Source organism: Schistocerca cancellata, chromosome 3 (assembly GCF_023864275.1).
Source record: "Schistocerca cancellata isolate TAMUIC-IGC-003103 chromosome 3, iqSchCanc2.1, whole genome shotgun sequence".
Taxonomy (NCBI): Eukaryota; Metazoa; Arthropoda; class Insecta; order Orthoptera; family Acrididae; genus Schistocerca; species Schistocerca cancellata.
Window position 1 is genome coordinate 282,872,469 of NC_064628.1, and position 18,482 is coordinate 282,890,950.

Genomic DNA, 18,482 nt, shown 5'->3' on the forward strand with positions numbered 1-18,482 from the left:
ACCGTAAGGAATTATCGTGATAGCTTCCACTAGAAATTCCGAATTGCCTGACCGGTAGGTGACGCTGTTTGTGGACGTGCATTGCCCGAAGTCAAATTACGTAGCTGAGCCGCTGATTCTGAGAGGCACTCCCCAGTTTCAAAACTGTTTGATAATTAATTCAAGGTTTACTGAATTTTTGATGGCTTCATATCCTCCAAAAGCACTCGCCTTCGTCACCAAAACACAGTTACTGTGGTTTGCGTGGAAGAGTATGTTTGAAATTATCGCCCTCAGTGAATCTCAATGAGTCGTTTCATGGCGAGCCACTGTACGAGAAAATAACTCCTCAACAAGCTCGCGTCCGTAGTGGAATACTATACGTGCATCCCGCTAGAACGAATGGGCAGCCAGACTAGATACTGGTTTTCCTGGCTACAAACATACAGACAAATCAAACTCAAAAAGCTTTAAAAATGGACCTTCCAGAACAATGTGATTAAAAGACTTGGCGCTTCAATACGAGTCTGCCATTTAAACATAGAAGGCATTATCCGAGCTAAAAGCGAGTTGTAGATAATTATATTGACGTAGTGCTAATCCAGGAAACACATGCTCCAACTATGGAAGACCAGCGTGAAAGAGGTAGAGTTCATGGCTACGATCTTATGGGCGCTACATATCACAGTGTGTATAGTGTTGCCACCTATGTAAGGAACAATATCGACAAATACAGAAAATGAGATCCATTATGTTTCCACACAAGTGGAGGAGGCCATTATAAATAATATTTACAAGACAACAAATGTGCTGTGGCCACTGGATGTTCTGCCAATTACTGCCCACCCATTGATTTATGCTGGGGATTTTAATAGTCAGCACGGTCACTGGAACTATGCGGGTGATAATGAGTGTGGTATTGCGCTCAATGACTGGGATAAAAATTGGAATCTATACCAGGTTTATAACGCCAAGGATTTGGGAACTTTCAGATCGGGCACTTGGCGAAGAGATTACATTCCGCATCTCTGCTTCGTGTCCTGGGACTGCAGAGGGCACCCAGTGCCTATATCCAGAGAAGTAGTACCGAATTTCCTACACAGGCTGCACTGGTCAGTAATCCTCGATATGGGGCCCTCTGTCCCAATAGCGAGATCTGTACCGCCACACAGATGGAATTTCCGTAGGGCTGATTGGAGGAGTTTTACTGACCACCTAGATAAATATATCTGTTTCATTCCACCAGAACCTAAGAACTACCATCGATTCATCGGGGTATTCTTACTACATCCAAGAAGTTTGTCCCTAGTGGGTATGGAAAGGAATATACACCAGACTGGAATAAACATTGTGAACAACTTTATGAACAATTTAGTGAAACTGGCGTCAGCTACATTGCAGACGACCTCTTCCAAAGTCTTGACGCTGCTAGAAGAATACGATGATGTGAGAAACCCGATACTTCAGGTCACCAAATCGCTAACCATATAGTTGAAACATCTAGATCGTCTCATGACAAACAACATACTTCAAAAATAAAACGAGAACTCACCGCTCTAAAAGCTTAATGCCCCAACGAATCCAATTTCTCTTCACCATTTACACTGTCTGAATTGGATAAGATCTTGAAACAAACTAAACATGGTAAAACACCTGGTCTGTACAATATAAACCCGGCATTTCTGATAAACATGGGTAACGGTGGAAAAAATGGCTGGTCCGTTTCTTCTCCAGCATCCTAGATATTTGAACACTGCCCAACGAGATAAAGAGACCAAAAATATTGGCAATTTTGGAAACAGGTAAGCCACCTGACCACCCTCAAAGTTTCAGACCATTTTCCATTTTAAGCTGTAGTTATGAACTCTTAGAGAGAGTCATCTATAAAAGAATTAGCAGCTTCATTCCAGAACATATCATAGCTGAGCAAGCGGGTTTCAGGCCACAGACAAGTTGCTGGAACCAGGTACTGGCCCTAACAATTTGTATAGAGGCTGATATCCAAGAAAACGTGAAGACATCTGTCGCATTCGTAGACCTAACTGCGGCATATGACACAGCTTGGAGAGAAGAGATGATATACAAATTACTGAAAACTGTAACTCTCATCAACACCATGATGAACAGTAGATATTTCCATGTTTGCTTGGGAGAAAATATGAGCAAGGAGAGGAAATTAAGTAATAGTCTACCATGGGGCTCCATCTTAGCCCCCAATTATTCAACTCATATCTCCCCAATACCTGGTCAACAAAAATCTGCTCCGTGGACGATATCGCTCTTGCTTGTAGAACCAAGGATCTTGGACGAGTGGAGACAATTCTCACAGAAGATCTAGCCGTTATGAGCTCGTATTTTAGAAAGTGGTGACTTAAACCTAGTACAAGTAAAACTGAAGTATGTACATTCCATCTGACAAACAAACAAGCTAATGTTGAGCTCAGAGTGAAACTTAACAGAAGCATTCTTTGCCATAAGAAGCATCTTAAGTACCTTGGTGTCGCCCTTGACAGCACCCTTTCATTCAGAAAACATTTTGAAAATTCTGCTGCCAAGATAGAAACCCATACCGATATTATTCAAAAATTGCGTGGAATGAAATGAGGAGTTTCAACAGATATCTTTCACACGTCATCCATTGTGCTGGTTTTCTCAATGGCTGGGAATTGTTCCCCGGTGTGGCTAAACAGCTGCCACACCAACTTGATCGACGCTCAGTTGAAGCACACTATGCGGTCAATAACTGGGGCAATCCGACCGACACCGGTTTATTGGCTTCCTCTGCTGAACAGCATCTATCCACCCGCAATTCTCAGAAGCGAGGCCTTGCTTAGGGAATACCGCAAGGTACAGGAGAACCTGGAATTACCCATACAGGAAGACATAGAAAGTCTACGACGAAACAGACAGCGTTCAAGATGCCCACCATTACGGCAAGCGGAACAGCCAGATGCCAGTAATACCGGGGTGAGAGACCTGTGGGGCCAGAGCTGTCAAGTTACTGAAAATCCTGAGGAGCGTGAATGGTTCCGAAAGTATAAATGTGATATTGCTGGAACATAGCTGGATAGGAAACTAAGGGTCATATTGAACAGAACTCGCACGGGGCATGGACTCTCTTTACAAATGGAGTGCTACAGAGTCTCTGGTTTGTGACCGTAGGGCTCTGAACCAGACAATTAAGTACATTATAGATGAATGTCCCGTGCGTTCCAATCAGGAGAGTTGGAGCGATCTCATGCAAACTGATGGGACTGCTCTTATATAGATTAGGAACTTAGATATTGATATTTAGTTAGTTTTATATGTAGTTTTGTATTTTCATCGCACTGTTATATATAATATTACTTATGTTATATACCTATATTTTTAAACTGCATGTGAGCCACATGAATAAAAATAAAATTCCTCAATACCTCTCAGCTGTAAGGAAAGTCACACTGCAATCATGTAATTTGACAGGCAGTTTCGCTCACCATCAGACAAGAACGAAGCAACAATACTATGAAGAACTTGAGTACTCATGCACAGAGAACGTGTGTGTCATATTGTCGAAAATAATACCTGCAGCCAGCCACTGTAACCTTTGCTCCAGTAGTTGTGCAATTTTTAAAAGGTAAGACCTGTTAATGTGTGCCAGAGTGGTTTGTTAATTGTCTTTCCGTAAGAGATCAATCAGCTACGTTTCACAATTTTGACTCTTTCGCCATTTCCCCTTTAAAATTTAATAAAAGATTTACGTTTAGATTGGAATGCTATAAAGGCTATAGCTGTACTCACTGCAATTTCGAACGATTCGTAATAGCCAAACTACTGAAGGTTAACCATGAAATATCAGCTTTAGTAAGTTGGGCTTTGACTACGCGAAGGTAACGGAGCTAATAAGACACTATATACATTAAAGCAAACAACTATTTTTTTTTTCAATGAAGCAAGGAAATTAAACAAATACCCAGCATACATCAGTGCTTTGCTATGTTGATTCTGAATAGTACATTAATTATTTCATAAGGGCCTGTGACTCTAGTGTTTGATGGTATATATTTGTTTGTGTTACACGTGCCCTTCAAGCTTAGTGCGAAGATTCATTTTTTTAGCATATATTGATTGTCAATGAATCAATCATTTTCTCAGCCCTGGTGAAAAGGAAGAGTGCTACGTCCTGCTACAGGCAGCTACCACTCTACGTCTATTTACATACTCGGCAAACCACAGTGAAGCACATAGTGGATGGTACACAGCACGGTATCACATTTCATAGTTTCTTCCTGTTCCAGTCGCGAAAGAGCGTGGGAAGAACAACCAATTATTATATGCCTGTGTGTGTACTGTAATTATCCTTATTTTGCCTTCATGATCCCTCCGAGTGAGATACGTAGGGATATGAAGAATATTCTTCATCTACTACTTTCTTCTGAAATTTTATAATTAGATTTTCAAGGCATAATTTACATCTACCTTGAGAAGTCAGCCCATTCGGGTTTTTCAATAACTCCGCTACACTCTCCAGTGAAACAATTAAACCTCTGACCATTCGTGTCACTCTTCCGTGCATACCTCCAATAGCTCCTTTCAATCCTGTCTGGTACAGGCTCCACATATTTTGGCTGTATGCTAATATGGGCCACATAAATGGTTTTTAGACAGTCTCCTTTGCAGACGGTATGTATTTTAGTATGAGCCAAAGTCTGACACCTGATCCACGTATTGCTGAGCTTATGTAACCATCCCATTTCATATCCCTACAAATTGTTCCATACAAATATTGCTGTGGGTTAGGTTGCTAGTAATATTGTCTGCATCGTTGTTAATATGCAAAGTGAACAACAAGAATTTTAACACACTTTCCTGCGACACAGCTGAAGTTGCTTCCGAAAACGACTCGATATAGAAGGTAACATCCTGCCTACTAGGAAATTATCAACCCAGTTACAAACCTAGGCTGATATCATGTACAATCGTGTGTTGGTTAATCCTGTGATGGACATGCCGACTGCAGTGGACAGATGTTAATGACTGTTTCTTTGGCGTTTACAATCAGAACAAATGTTCGCAGTGCACAGTACCAGTGGGAGTATCCGATGGAGTGGATTGCGAGTATTTGCAGCAACGTTAAGTGACAACAGAAGTTCCACCATAGAGTTAACAACCGTTATTGTGGTGCAGAGTCAAATTTTTTTCGCAAGTCTAGAAATACTTTATCTGCCATGTGATTTCCTTGATAAATGGCTTTCAGGATGTTGTGTGAGAAAAGCGGAGCTTGGATTCCCCATGACCATGTTTTCGCTGTCCATGCTGCATGGCAAACATGAGGCCATTCTTTCATAAATTCTTCATTATGTTTGAACACGGAATATATTCCAGAATTCGCCACCAAATGGACGTCAATGAGGTTGGACTTAAATTTTGTTGATCATTTATTTTACCCTTCTTGTAGACTGGTGTGACAAGTGCTTTATTAAGTCTCTGGGCATAGTGTTTTGTTCAAGGGATCTACATTATATTATTAGAATTGTATTAATACCTTCAGCTGCTAACGGGCATTGATATATATGAACGGGGACAGGTGAAAATGTCTGCCCCGACTGGGACTCGAACGCGGGATCTCCTGCTTACATGGCAGACGCTCTATCCATCTGAGCCACCGAGGGCACAGAGGTTAGCGCGATTGCAGGGACAATATCGTGCACGCCTCCCGCGAGACCTACATTCTCGCCTCGTCTGTCCACACACTACATTCGTAGTGTCTCACCCCAACACACTCATTACTCGTGGAAGACATCCTTACAAATTTCCGTAAGAGTTTGGGGAATATGTGTGCATCCGCACAGAAGAAGAAGGTCATGGCTGGCGTTACCAGAACTATATACTTATATGGATATGGTGCCTGTTCTTTCGAACATGGCAACACCAGTCACGACCGTCTTCTGCTGTGCGGATGCACACATATTCCCCTAACTCTTAAGATGCTTGGTAAGGATGTCTTCCAGGAGTAACGAGTGTGTTGGGGTGGGACACTACGAATGTAGTGTGTGGACATACAATGCGAGAATGTGGGTCAGATAGTCCCTGCCGCCGCGCTTACCTCTGTGCCCTCGGTGGCTCAGAGAAGTCCGGCTTTCGCCGCCGTTCAGTGCGGACGTGTTGTTGTTTCCGCCTGCGGAGCGCACGCGCTCGCTGTTGTTCACATTTCATCGGCCGTCACTTACGTGTCGCTTACGTGTACTAGAAGCATGGCCAACCGTTTTAGAAAATCAACACTACGATTCAACTTCTGCAACTACTATGCACGACCAAAGGCCCTGGAAGTGGAACTCTTCCTGCACGACGTTGCATAGATCTCAGCTTCCGACATCTTGGGCATCCATTTGTCTATATTAAGCAGTATGGTGTATGTCAAAGTCGTCAATGACGCGATGTGTGAAAGAATATTTCGTGACACGAAACATGGATTACGCTTTTGCCACGCGGACGGCAATGTCGGTGCGGTCACTGTCGACCATGAAGGGTTGGGCATGTGCACCATACGAGTTTTCGAACTCCCGTTCGAGCTCTCGGTGGAAGACATTATCGCGGCTTTCCGCCCCTATGGCACTGTACATGGCCACACTGCCGAACGCTGCGCTCAATTCCAAACATACCCCATTCTTAACGGTGTACGACAGGTCACCGTCGATCTCCATCGCCACGTGCTATCTTACCTGCAAATTAGCGGGTGTCGCGCGGTTGTCATATACGACGGCAAACCCCTGTTCCGGGTGTGGCAAAGAAGGCCACCTCAGATCTGAGTGTCTTCAGCAAAGAATCACCCAACTGCCAGCTGCTACCGTGGCACCTCCGGCTCCGACGACAGTTTTACCGATCACCTACGCATCGGCGCTTTCTTCTCCTCCCACCAGCCGCCGCTCGTCGGACCAGGTACCGGTGACCCTTCCTGCTGCTACGGATACCGTCGGGGTCGACACGTCGTTCTCACAGCCTGACGCTACTCCTGCGCCACTACCAACAGCGACGACTTCCGATCCCCAACCGCCCGATCGTATGGACGCCCCTTCACTTGCGTTTCCGAGACGCCCTTCCCCCCTGAGCGCCGCGCCTCCCTTCCGTCTTACAACAGAGGGACGAACCCGCAAACAACGTTCACCTAAGAGGCGCAAGAGGAGGCACCGTACGGTCTCGGAACGAGACGGATCACCTCCCACTGATGCTCCAGAGGCCGTCCGACCCGACGAGGCCTCGGAGAACCTGCACGACGATACGAATGACAACATGTCGCCGACTGTGGCTGTGTCGATGCCTACTCTACTGGCTCGCCCAGGTGCTCCTGAACCAATGGACTCCATCGTTGCGACGGCCACCGAGACGTCCTCCGCCTCTACGACCGAAGTGGAACGTACGACCTTCACAACGACAGTGCCTTCAATAGCGTGGAGTGAGGACGTCGATGAAGGCCCAGACCACAAGCTGGGGACAGAGATACCCCAGAGAGAAGCCTCGTTACGCCGCTGATACCGCCGTCAGGTGGCGTACGGCACGAGTCTCCGTTGCTCGCCCCTCTTCATCCTCCGCTTGTAGAGTTCCCCTCCACGGCGGGGTACGGCTCCAAACCTACCGAGTAGCGATGATCAACACTAACACCATTAGCTCACCCGTGAAACTTCAACTGCTGCGAGAGATGATACGGGCGTCGGACGTCGACATCGCACTACTACATGAAGTACACTTGGCCACACTTCCAGACGTCGCGGGATATAACACTTATCCTTCTCCTGGTGACCACCTGGGACGCAGCGTAGCTGAGAAGGCATTCGAGTGGCCAATATCACATACCTTCTATCCGCCAGAGGCATCGCCGTCACCGTCATGGGGACGCGTATTGTCAACATTTACGCTCCGTCAGGCTTCACCCGCAGACGCGACAGGGCACCTTCTATTCAGAAGAAATCGCCCCTTTGTTTCTTGGACGCTGCGACCATTACTTGCTTGGGGGATGATTTTAATTGTGTCTTGCACCGTAGGGATCAAGTGCCCCTCTACAACACCTGTCAAGAACTGCGTCTTGTCGTCCGAGATCTGTTGCTCCGCGACACTTGGGAAGTTCGGCACAGCGACGCGCCTGGACATACTTACCAGACTAGTCACACCGCGAGCCGCCTTGATAGGATTTACGTCTGTCGGGAACTCACACCTAGAGTACAGGGTGCAGAACTTTGGCCCCTGGCCTTTTCGGACCACTATGCCTACATCTGCAAAATTCTCCTCTCCCAGCAAGTGGTCTGGCGTAGTCGTGCACCGTGGAAGCTAAACACCTCCCATCTTCAAAAATGTGTGTGAAATCTGATGGGACTAAGGTCATCAGTCCCTAAGCTTACACACTACTTAACCTAAATGATCCTAAGGACAAACACACACACCCACGCCCAACGGAGGACTCAAACCTCCGCCAGGATCAGCCGCACACTCCATGACTGCAGCGCCTCAGACCGCTGGGCTAATCCCGCGCGGCTCCTCCCATCTTCCCATCTTCATGATGCCGAATGTCTTCAACGTGTTACCGAGACATGGGCGAACTGTGAACGTTGCTTACCTAAATACTGCACGACCTTGACCTGGTGGCTGGGATTTGTCATACCTGCCATTCGACGCACTTTGATTCAATATGGCAAGGAAGTTGCTACGTGGCGCCAGGACACTATCGACTATTTCTACGCCGTTCTCCGCGACCTGGACGCCCAGCCGCCCACCCCCGGCACCCAGAGGAAACGCAGCAGGACTAAGGCGCAACGTTGACACGCCGTAGACTGCATGGGGCTATGATGCGAACCCGATGTGAAGATTCGGCGTAACAAGAACATCCCACCACGTATCATATCGCCTCTGATGGGAAACATCGACGACAACGACTCATCACCGAGATCAACCTCTTTCGCGCCCAGCACGTCACCTTCCAGGCCCAAATCGTCACTGCCTTTGTAGACCACTACCGCACAATGTACCAGGAGGAGACTACCAACAACCACGCTGAGGAGTCTGTGTTACCACACGTAACTCGCACCCTCGCCAGCGACGAAGCGGACGAGCTGATGGAGCCAATTACGCGTGACGAAGTCCACGATGCCGTCAACAAAGGTGCTCTGAATAAGTCACCTGGTGTCGACGGATTGCCGATAGAATTTTATAGCGCTTTCCTCACACTAGTGGCGTCACGGTGGACGACAATGTTTCATGAACTAATGACTATGGGGAACGCCGTACCGCCGTCCTTTGTCACAGGAATTATTATACCCATCCACAAACCGACACCGGTTGTGACTGCAGCACATTACCGTTCCCTGACTCTGATTAACGCAGATTATAAAATTTTTACACGCTTAATGGCGACGCGATGCCGCAAGGTCCTGCCTAGCATTCTATCCCCGGAACATACAACTCCGGGTGGTTCATTTAGTATACAAACGGCCACAGGAGAATGTCGCGATTTAATTGCACTGACAGAGGCGTGCAGACTCCGCGGCGCGGTGGTTGCCGTTTTCTGTTTTCAGTGATGAACCGCATGGGTTTTCCACCAGCCTTTATCGATGTCATCCGGCGCCTGAACGGCACCGCCGAATCGCTGATTCAGGTTAATGGCCGTGTGGCGGGACCAGCGGCGATCCGGCGTTCCGTACGACAAGGCTGCCCACTTTCGACCCTACACTATGCCATAAGCCTCGAGCCACTCATCGGGAGTCTGACTAGCCACCTTTCTGGTCTCCCTTTGCGACAGTACAGTTTTCGATGTTGTGCGTATGCGGACGACTTCCACCTCATGGTCCGCTCTCGGAGTGAACATAAACGGTACTTGATTTGATATCAACGTACGGAACTGCAGCGGGCAGTAACATGAATGTGGCTAAATCCGCGGCGATGTCCATTGGACGTGGCCTCTCACATGACGACTTAGCACCTTTCCCGTGTGTACAAAAACTACGATACCTTGGTATCATTTTCACCTCCACCGTGCGCCACTCCGCTGCCATCAATTTTCGGCGTGCACTCCAAACCATCCGCACGACGGTGCGACAAAATCTTCTACGCCGACTCGATTCTTCACAACGTTTCCAGTAACTCAATCAACATGTGGCGTCCAGAATGGTCCATATCGCACAGGTCCTTCCGCTGCCATCAACTAATGGACGCAGCCTCCAGGCTGCTTTCGGATACTTTCTTACCGCCGGTACACTCTTCAAGGTCCGCTACGACACGCTCACCCTTCCCCCGCGAGCGGGAGGCCTCGGCCTTGTCAATGTGCGACTCCGAGCGGCGTCCTTGTACAAGTCCACCATGCACAATAAGTGGCACCTGTCTTACGCACAGCTTGCTGGAAATTCTTGTGCCCGCGACCATAACGCCACCAGTACCAGTCGGACACATCAAGCACCATCTGACGCACATTTCTGATTTCATCGTCGACTTCAATTATGCTCACACACCACGCGTTCTCTTCGACCTAAAGATTTTTACAACCCACCGCTTCGTTCCATATCCAGCAACAATATCGAACTCAAGACATCCGTCCAAGCAGTGCCTCACGGTTTGGCTTCATATCCACCAGCCTTTTCTTCCCTCCAACGTCTGGGCAACATGGTACCACGTCGCAAGTGGAAAATTCGCCACAAATCAACGTCTTCACGCCACCGGACTCACGGACTCTCCACTTTGTTCCATTTGCCACCTCATGGATGACGATGTCCACCAACTGACTTGTGCTGCCACCAGTGAGGCCTGGAAACAGTTCCTTGCCTGTTACCTCCGCGTTCCACCGGACTCGATTGACCTATGGACTTTTATCCATCTTGAGGATACTTATTTCCCCGCCACCAAAAATCATGCGATTGTGTGGGTCAAGGGATGGATGATCACCTACATGTGTAATGATGGCGACAAATCACGCTTTGATTTCTGGCAGTACTTCCAAACCACCCACAGTGAAGTCGAGCACCGACCGCGCTACCGCGCCTTCTTCTCCAATTACCTACATGCGATCTTTACGTCACCCCCGCTCAGTTGGATGGTGCACACGCCGACAGCACTCCTGCCCCCTTCCCCCCTGCTGACATCTGAGACTCTCGGCGCTACGCTTAGGCGTATGGACACGCGCCTCCTTTTTTCTATGCACTATAACAGAACATACCGATTTTTACCCCACTCCACTGTTTATTGCTTCACACCTCTTAGCTTACATCAGTATTATTATCCTTTTTTTCCTACACCTTGTTAATAAGAAAAATTGCTCGCCTTGTATGAGTGTAATGTCTCGTGTTATTTCCGCAGGAAGGATGGCATTTCTCTTGTAATTAAGCTTGTACCAGTAAAGATATTTTGTTCATTTACCCTGTACCTGGTAGAAAAATAATAAAATAAAATAGAAAGAAAATAAATCAAAAAGGTACTTTAAGGGAGTGATTCAAGGATGGGAGGGGGAAGGCATCTCAGCCAGGCCTGGGGTTCCGACCCCCGCCTGACTTGTCTCCACCTGCTCGTACCTGACCACTCTACTCTTTTTTTTTACACAAAAATGATGGATACAGCGTCTGCCATGTAAGCAGGAGATCCCGGATTCGAGTTCCGGTCTGGGCACACATTTTCACCTGTCCCTGTTGATATATATCAACGCCCGTTAGCAGCTGAAGGTATTAATACAATTCTAATTTCGTTCTAGACGGCTGCAGGTCATCAATGTTGTCTGTTCCTTCGGACATATCCATATAAGAATATAGTATATTATGGTTAAAACTGGAGTTAGCTGGAAATTCTGTGTCGACACTGAGAGAGATCCCACTCGCTCCGGGATTCTTGTCTAGTTTGAGCAATTTTAAGAGTTTCTCAACGCCATTCATCTTCTTTGGAGCGATTCAAGATTAAACTGAGGTACTACATCTGTGTCTTCCTTAGTAAAAGAACATTTGAAAAATGGAGTCCAGCGAAAATAAATGAAATGTTCTTGTGGCCTTGTTCCCCGGGAGGCTCCACCCGGGGAAGCGCGGCCGCCGGCTCCAAGTTTTGTTTCAGTCAACGCCACATTGGGAGACTTGCGCGTCGGTGAGAATGACGACTAGATGATGAGGAGGGCACAACGCCCAGTCCACGGATGGGAAAGATCTCCAACCGGGGCCCGGTGCATGGTGGGCAAACATTTTACCTCTCAACTTAGTAGACGGACAAGAAAATCAGTAATTATGCTTTTGTTTTGTAACTCTGACTTTTAATTACTATGCCATCCATCTACATCCACATCGATACGCACCATCGTACCAGTTATTAGGGTTTCTTCCTGTTTCTGTTCCATTCACGAATGGAGGGCGGGAAGAATAATTGTAAGTACACTAAATTTGATGCCATTGACATCCTTCACGTTCGAATAGAGATTCTTTGTTTCTGTGTTAGTTTTATAATACGATTCTACTACGTAGTCATTGAAGCCTTCACACATTGCCGCGCGGGGTAGCCGCTCGGTCTTGGGGGCCTTGGCACTGTTCGCGCGGCTTACCCCGTCGGAGGTTCGAGTCCTCCATCTGGCATGGGTGTGTGCGTTGTCCTTAGCGTGAGTTACTTTGAGTTAGATTAAGTAGTGTGTAAGCCTAGGGACCGATGACCTCAGCAATTTGGTCCCATAGGAACTTTCCACAAATTTCAAATTTTCTTCGCACATTGCCAGAGGGCCAAAAGTGACTCATTCAGCAACTCCCCATATGGATCTATGTTTAGTTTTACACCTGTTATGGAAGAATGGTTCAAGTGAGACTTCAATCTACAGTTGAAGATAACATTCTTTCCACCTTTCTTAGCCATCTGACCTCTTGATATTCATATGGTTCCTGTTCATTTCTTCAAAAGTATCTTCAGTTATCCCACAGGCGGTATTTACCATTCCCATAGTCAAGCATGCTTCAACTGTTTTGTGTTTTTTCTCTAACCAGTCCTGCATCACCATTTTGCACTTCCTTCCAGTCTCATTTTTAGAAGTATGTACTCCCTTATCCCTGGCTGAACTGATGAATATTTATATTTCGTCAATCGGCTCTGAGCACTATGGGACTTAACTTCTGAGGTCATCAGTTCCCTAGAACTTAGAACTACTTAAACCTAACTAACCTAAGGACATCACACACATCCACACCCGAGGCAGAATTCGAACCTGCGACCGTGGTGGTCGCGTGGTTCCAGACTGTAGTGCCTAGAACGGCTCAGCCACTCCGGCCGGCTTTCATCAATTCATTACCTCATGTCTTATCCAATGATTTTATCCTGTATCATTTGATTTTACCTATTTGATCCTCTGTTTCTTCATCACGTCATCTCCCAGTTCGTCTTCTGTCCCTTTCTCCGGTTTCAGCCAATGTTTGCTCAAGACTCCCTATCAGTCTCACAACATCCAAAGTCCTTACAACACATCCAGGTTCCATCTCCTTAATTTAACCTATCGTTAATAACCAAGAAATTATGTAGAGAGTGCTCATCAGCCCATTGAAATGTTTTGTAGTTTAAAACTGACCTTAGAATTCTCTATCGTCCCCTTATACGATCCATTTGAAAAGTTCCGGAGTTTTCAGGCGTATTCCAGGTATACAGGGTGAGTCACCTAACATTACCGCTGGATATATTTCGTAAACCACATCAGTTACTGACGAATCGATTCCACAGACCGAACGTGAGGAGAGGGGCTAGTGTAATTGGTTAATAGAAACCATTAAAAAATGCATGGAAGTATGTTTTTTAACACAAACCTACGTTTTTTTAAATGGAACCCCGTTAGTTTTGTTAGCACATCTGAACATATAAACAAATACGTAATCAGTGCCGTTTGTTGCATTGTGAAATGTTAATTACATCCGGAGATATTGTAACCTAAAGTTGACGCTTGAGTACTACTCCTCCGCTGTTCGATCGTGTGTATCGAAGAGCACCGAATTACGTAGGGATTCAAAGGGAACGGTGATGGACCTTAGGTACAGAAGAGACTGGAACAGCACATTACGTCCACATGCTAACACCTTTTTATTGGTCTTTTTCACTGACGCACATGTACATTACCATGAGGGGTGAGGTACACGTACACACGTGGTTTCCGTTTTCAAGTACCGAGTGGAATAGAGTGTGTCCCGACATGTCAGGCCAATAGATGTTCAATGTGGTGGCCATCATTTGCTGCACACAATTGCAATCTCTGGCATAATGATGTTGTACACGCCGCAGTACATCTGGTGTAATGTCGCCGCAGGCTGCCACAATACGTTGTTTCATATCCTCTGGGGTTGTAGGCACACCACGGTACACATTCTCCTTTAACGTACCCCACAGAAAGAAGTCCAGAGGTGTAAGATCAGGAGAACGGGCTGGCCAATTTATGCGTCCTCCACGTCCTATGAAACGCCCGTCGAACATCCTGTCAAGGGTCAGCCTAGTGTTAATTGCGGAATGTGCAGGTGCACCATCATGCTGATACCACATACGTCGACGCGTTTCCAGTGGGACATGTCCCTGCAGATGCACCGTGGCCCGTGTTTGATACAACACGCAACTGAACGTCGGAGGTTTCAAGCATCAACTTTATGTTACAATATCTCCGGATTTAATTAAAATTTTACAATGCAACAAACGGCACTGTTTACGTATTTGTTTATATATTCAGATGTGCTAACAAAACTAACGTGGTTCCATTTAAAAAAACGTCGGTTTGTGTTAAAAACATACTTCCGTGCATTTTTGTATGGTTTGTATTAAACAATTACACTAGCCCCTCTCCTCACGTTCGGTGTGTGGAATCGGTTCGTCAGTATTTGATGTGGTTTACGAAATATATCCAGCGGTAACGTTAGGTGACTCCCCCTGTATAACATTGTTTCGTGGCGCTTAAACAAAGGGTTTGCAAAATTGTGGTCTGTACATAACTACGCAAGTTGTCTTCTCATTTCATTACTGACTCATTTCTCCACGTTCTTGACTTCTCTTCCCTTTCATGTTATTGAATTCGAATCTCAAATCACAGTTAAAGTTTCGTCTCCCTTAGAGATGTGAACATTTTCCTTTATCTCATCATACTTTCTTTGAATCTCTTCATCAACTACATGTAAACTTGCATTACTGTAGTGGGTGTTAACTTGGTGTCTATCTAGTCTACAGTGACGCTTTCCACTGCGCTGTTCATAATACTTCAACCGAATTTCTATTTTCTTATTCATCATTATACCTACATAAGCACTTCCACTCATGGAATTTGTGTTCGTAAGGCTTATTTAATATTAAGAAATTACATAGATTAAAATACTAGGTAATCGATTAATTCGTTTCGGCATTGAAATTTTAATGATTCTCTAAATTCAAATTCGTAGTAACATAAATAAATATTGCGCTAATAACTATTTTGTAAAGGCTGGTAGCATATCAGGGACCTTTTACAGTCGCAAATTGTATTTAAAACACACCTTTTGACGCATCTGGTCGTTTATTCGCACTTGCCTCACTCACCATAGAAATGCAGTCTTACAGTACTTTCGTAAACAAGTGACATGCCGATAATCACTATCGTCGATGAAAATGATATTGAGAACAATGATTCTTTCTATATCAGATAGGAGAACGATCATACAGAGATGAACTAAAAGCCAAACACATAGAAGGTAACACTTAGTTTAGTAGTGTTATAACACGATGCGTTTTTTGGGGTGTTGACGTACCGCGTAAGGACGAGCGCACAGATTTTATACAGAAATCAATCGAAATGCAATTCCCTGCTTAGGTCCCTTACGTCAAGATACTGACAAAACATACCTGAAAAATCTATGAAATTTTGCATGTATTGTGTTACGGATTACAGACCAAAAAAAAAAAAAAAACAAAGTTCCATGTACTTGTGACTGTAGTAATGGTTTATTACTTACATATATTTCAAAGTTTTTTTATTAGTGGATTTAACTTTTCAGATACATAACCAGTATAGAGCTTTCGTGAAGTATGTTCTCTGTAGTATGCTATGAAGATGTCTATAGCTGAATAATTAATACAACTGAACAAATTTCGCTTGTTTCTCAAGTTTACGTTACTCGTTGAAATCACATTCCTAGTACGTAGTATTGTGCCGTAGCTAATCTACGATTTGTTTAGACTGTTTATTTTATAAGTAGAATGCGCTGTTCAACTAACGACCAGCTGTAGAATCAAAGCGGAGAAAAGGGAGCCCCAGTTGGGAATATTCGACAGAGGATTTCAAGTTCTGGCAAATGCGTTACAACCAAGGGAGGCAAACCGAACACCCTATTCATATCTAAGGGAAGGAATTTACTTTAATGAAATTCTGGGATTCTGAGCCGGAGAGGAAAACACTGTAAGTCTACTGCATGTGAGATTGTATTCAGTTATTAATGAATGCCCTCAAACCGCTTTATTTAGTCACGACACTGCTTCCGTGTATGAATTCAAAAGTAGGTAAATAACTAAAATGTTTGATAAAGCTAGCGCCACATGCTAATGAGTACATTTTGTATCGATAATGTGTCCAGCGTCGGCAACAATAAGGCTAAACAGACCCCCGACATGGTTGCTGTAAGACTTTGCGGAGCGCACTATGTTGTTGGCGAAGTCCCGGGTAGGCCATATGAGACAATGCACAATGTATTACATTCTTGAAAAAAATAACGCGAACGATGAGTCACTTTTCTGGTATCGTATTGTACACAATAGTATTGAAGCGCAGATTTTCTACGAACAAATAATATGAAGTATATTACGAAACAGTAAGAAAAATTACAGTATAATAACACACACATACCTTCATTGCGTTTAGAATTCCCGGTTGCACACCAACACTTCTAAAGGAACAGCGTGGCCGAGCTACTGACGGCCGCTCACAGCTTCTGCTGTGTTATATAATGCCTACGGCATAACCGGCGATAGCGGCTAACATTTTATCGGTCCCTATGATGCAGCAAAATCCTTGTCAGATTACTACCTTTTGATGTTTTGCGTCGTATAAGCTGAATATAAAAGGCACAGCGTCTATAATGTGCCATTCTGAACTTTCGAGACCGTCAAAAATTTGTGCTTTAAAGCCTTTTATCCGGCACGCGGGTGTTCCTGTGTGCTAATAGGTTTCCTGTTTCCTCTCGGTTGCTGTAAGAACGTTGTTGGTTTTCCAAAGGAGAAATTTAAAATAACGACTTTTTATTCGCTGTATTACAAAGGGAGTTACGGCGATCGTAAGAGAAGTGAACACACGACATAATGAAAAGCAAAGAACGTAAAGGTGGAAACAACTGCCACAGGGCGTGTGAACAGGGCCTCCAGCTAGTATAAGATACAACTTTCAGCCAAAATATTTCGCAATGCACTAAATGGCGAAATGTCTCTAAGCAGCTATTGTTGCTCGTTACTGTTGGCTTATAGCCAGTTTCTTGTGAATCTCCATTATATCTATTACAGAGTCCCACCTTCAAGGAAGAATTTACTGCTGTTCAAAAAAGTCACAACAGGCTGCGATTAGGCATTGTTTTAAATCAATGGCGTAAGTTGAAAATTTGTTCCGCGCCGGGCTTCGATCCCAGGTCTCCTGCTTAAGTTGCAGATGCGCTGGTCACTGCGCCAACCAGACACATTGCTCGTCGCAGCTGCTTCCCGTGATACACAAATTCTCGACATGTTCACACACTACCGATGTAATGGTCCTAGCCCATTACCCTCATTACTCGCGGCTTCTCGCCGTTTCCCGTAAGATTTCGACTTTGGTGTGCCTCCGCACTGAAGAGATCATTCTCGCCCCCGCCTTAATTATACAGCGTGTCAAATAGGACTTTACAACTTTGGAATGATATATAAATTTATTGACGTAACCTACAGGATCGGTAGATATGTCATTTTGTACCAAATAACCTCAAATATGATTCACGTATTGCATCAGTACCACATTTCAGCAGCAGGAGCACCAGGGTAGCGCAGAGTTAAAATGGATACCTTCAGTGAACATTTTAATTCCACAGATCGCTTAAGATGGCCCAGAGGGAACTTACTACCAGCAGCACGGCGGAACATCTCATTTTCTCAGGGAAGTCCGAAGTTTCCTCGACAACCGCTTCCCAGGAACGGGGATTGGCAGTGAAGGACCAATCGCGTGCTCCCCAGACGCACGTATGTTCCTCCCCTATCAAACAATTCAGTCGATCTGAAAAGTGGAATCAACGCTGCCGTTGCACGAGTTACGCCCGATTTGCTGCATCGAGTGCGTGAAGAAACTGACTGCCGGTGGGATGTTTGCCGCAACTTAAATGGTACTCACGTCGAACATGACATTTGACACTTTTATGTGAGACTTGAGGTTGTTTGCTACAAATTCACACATCGACTGGTTATGTAAGTTACCTCAGTAAATATTTTTCGGTCATCAGTCATCTGATTGGTTTATTGCTACCCGCCACGAATTGCTCTTGTGTGCCAATCCCCTCATCTAAAAGAAGAAATTACAACTTACGTCC

General features: G+C 45.3%; 1 protein-coding gene across 2 annotated transcripts in view; it reads right to left on the bottom strand.

Moving 5' to 3' along the window:
* Positions 1-16,851, bottom strand: part of LOC126174949 (UDP-glucosyltransferase 2-like) — a 65,975-nt gene extending 49,124 nt beyond the window's left edge. The window contains exon 1 of one of the 2 annotated variants that reach the window (XM_049921407.1): positions 16,787-16,851. In XM_049921407.1, the coding sequence (XP_049777364.1) occupies positions 16,787-16,792 (6 nt within the window). In that variant the 5' untranslated portion in view covers positions 16,793-16,851. The remainder of the gene's footprint in view (positions 1-16,786) is intronic. The other variant, XM_049921408.1, reaches the window with a different exon arrangement.
* Between the last annotated feature and the right edge of the window lie 1,631 nt (positions 16,852-18,482).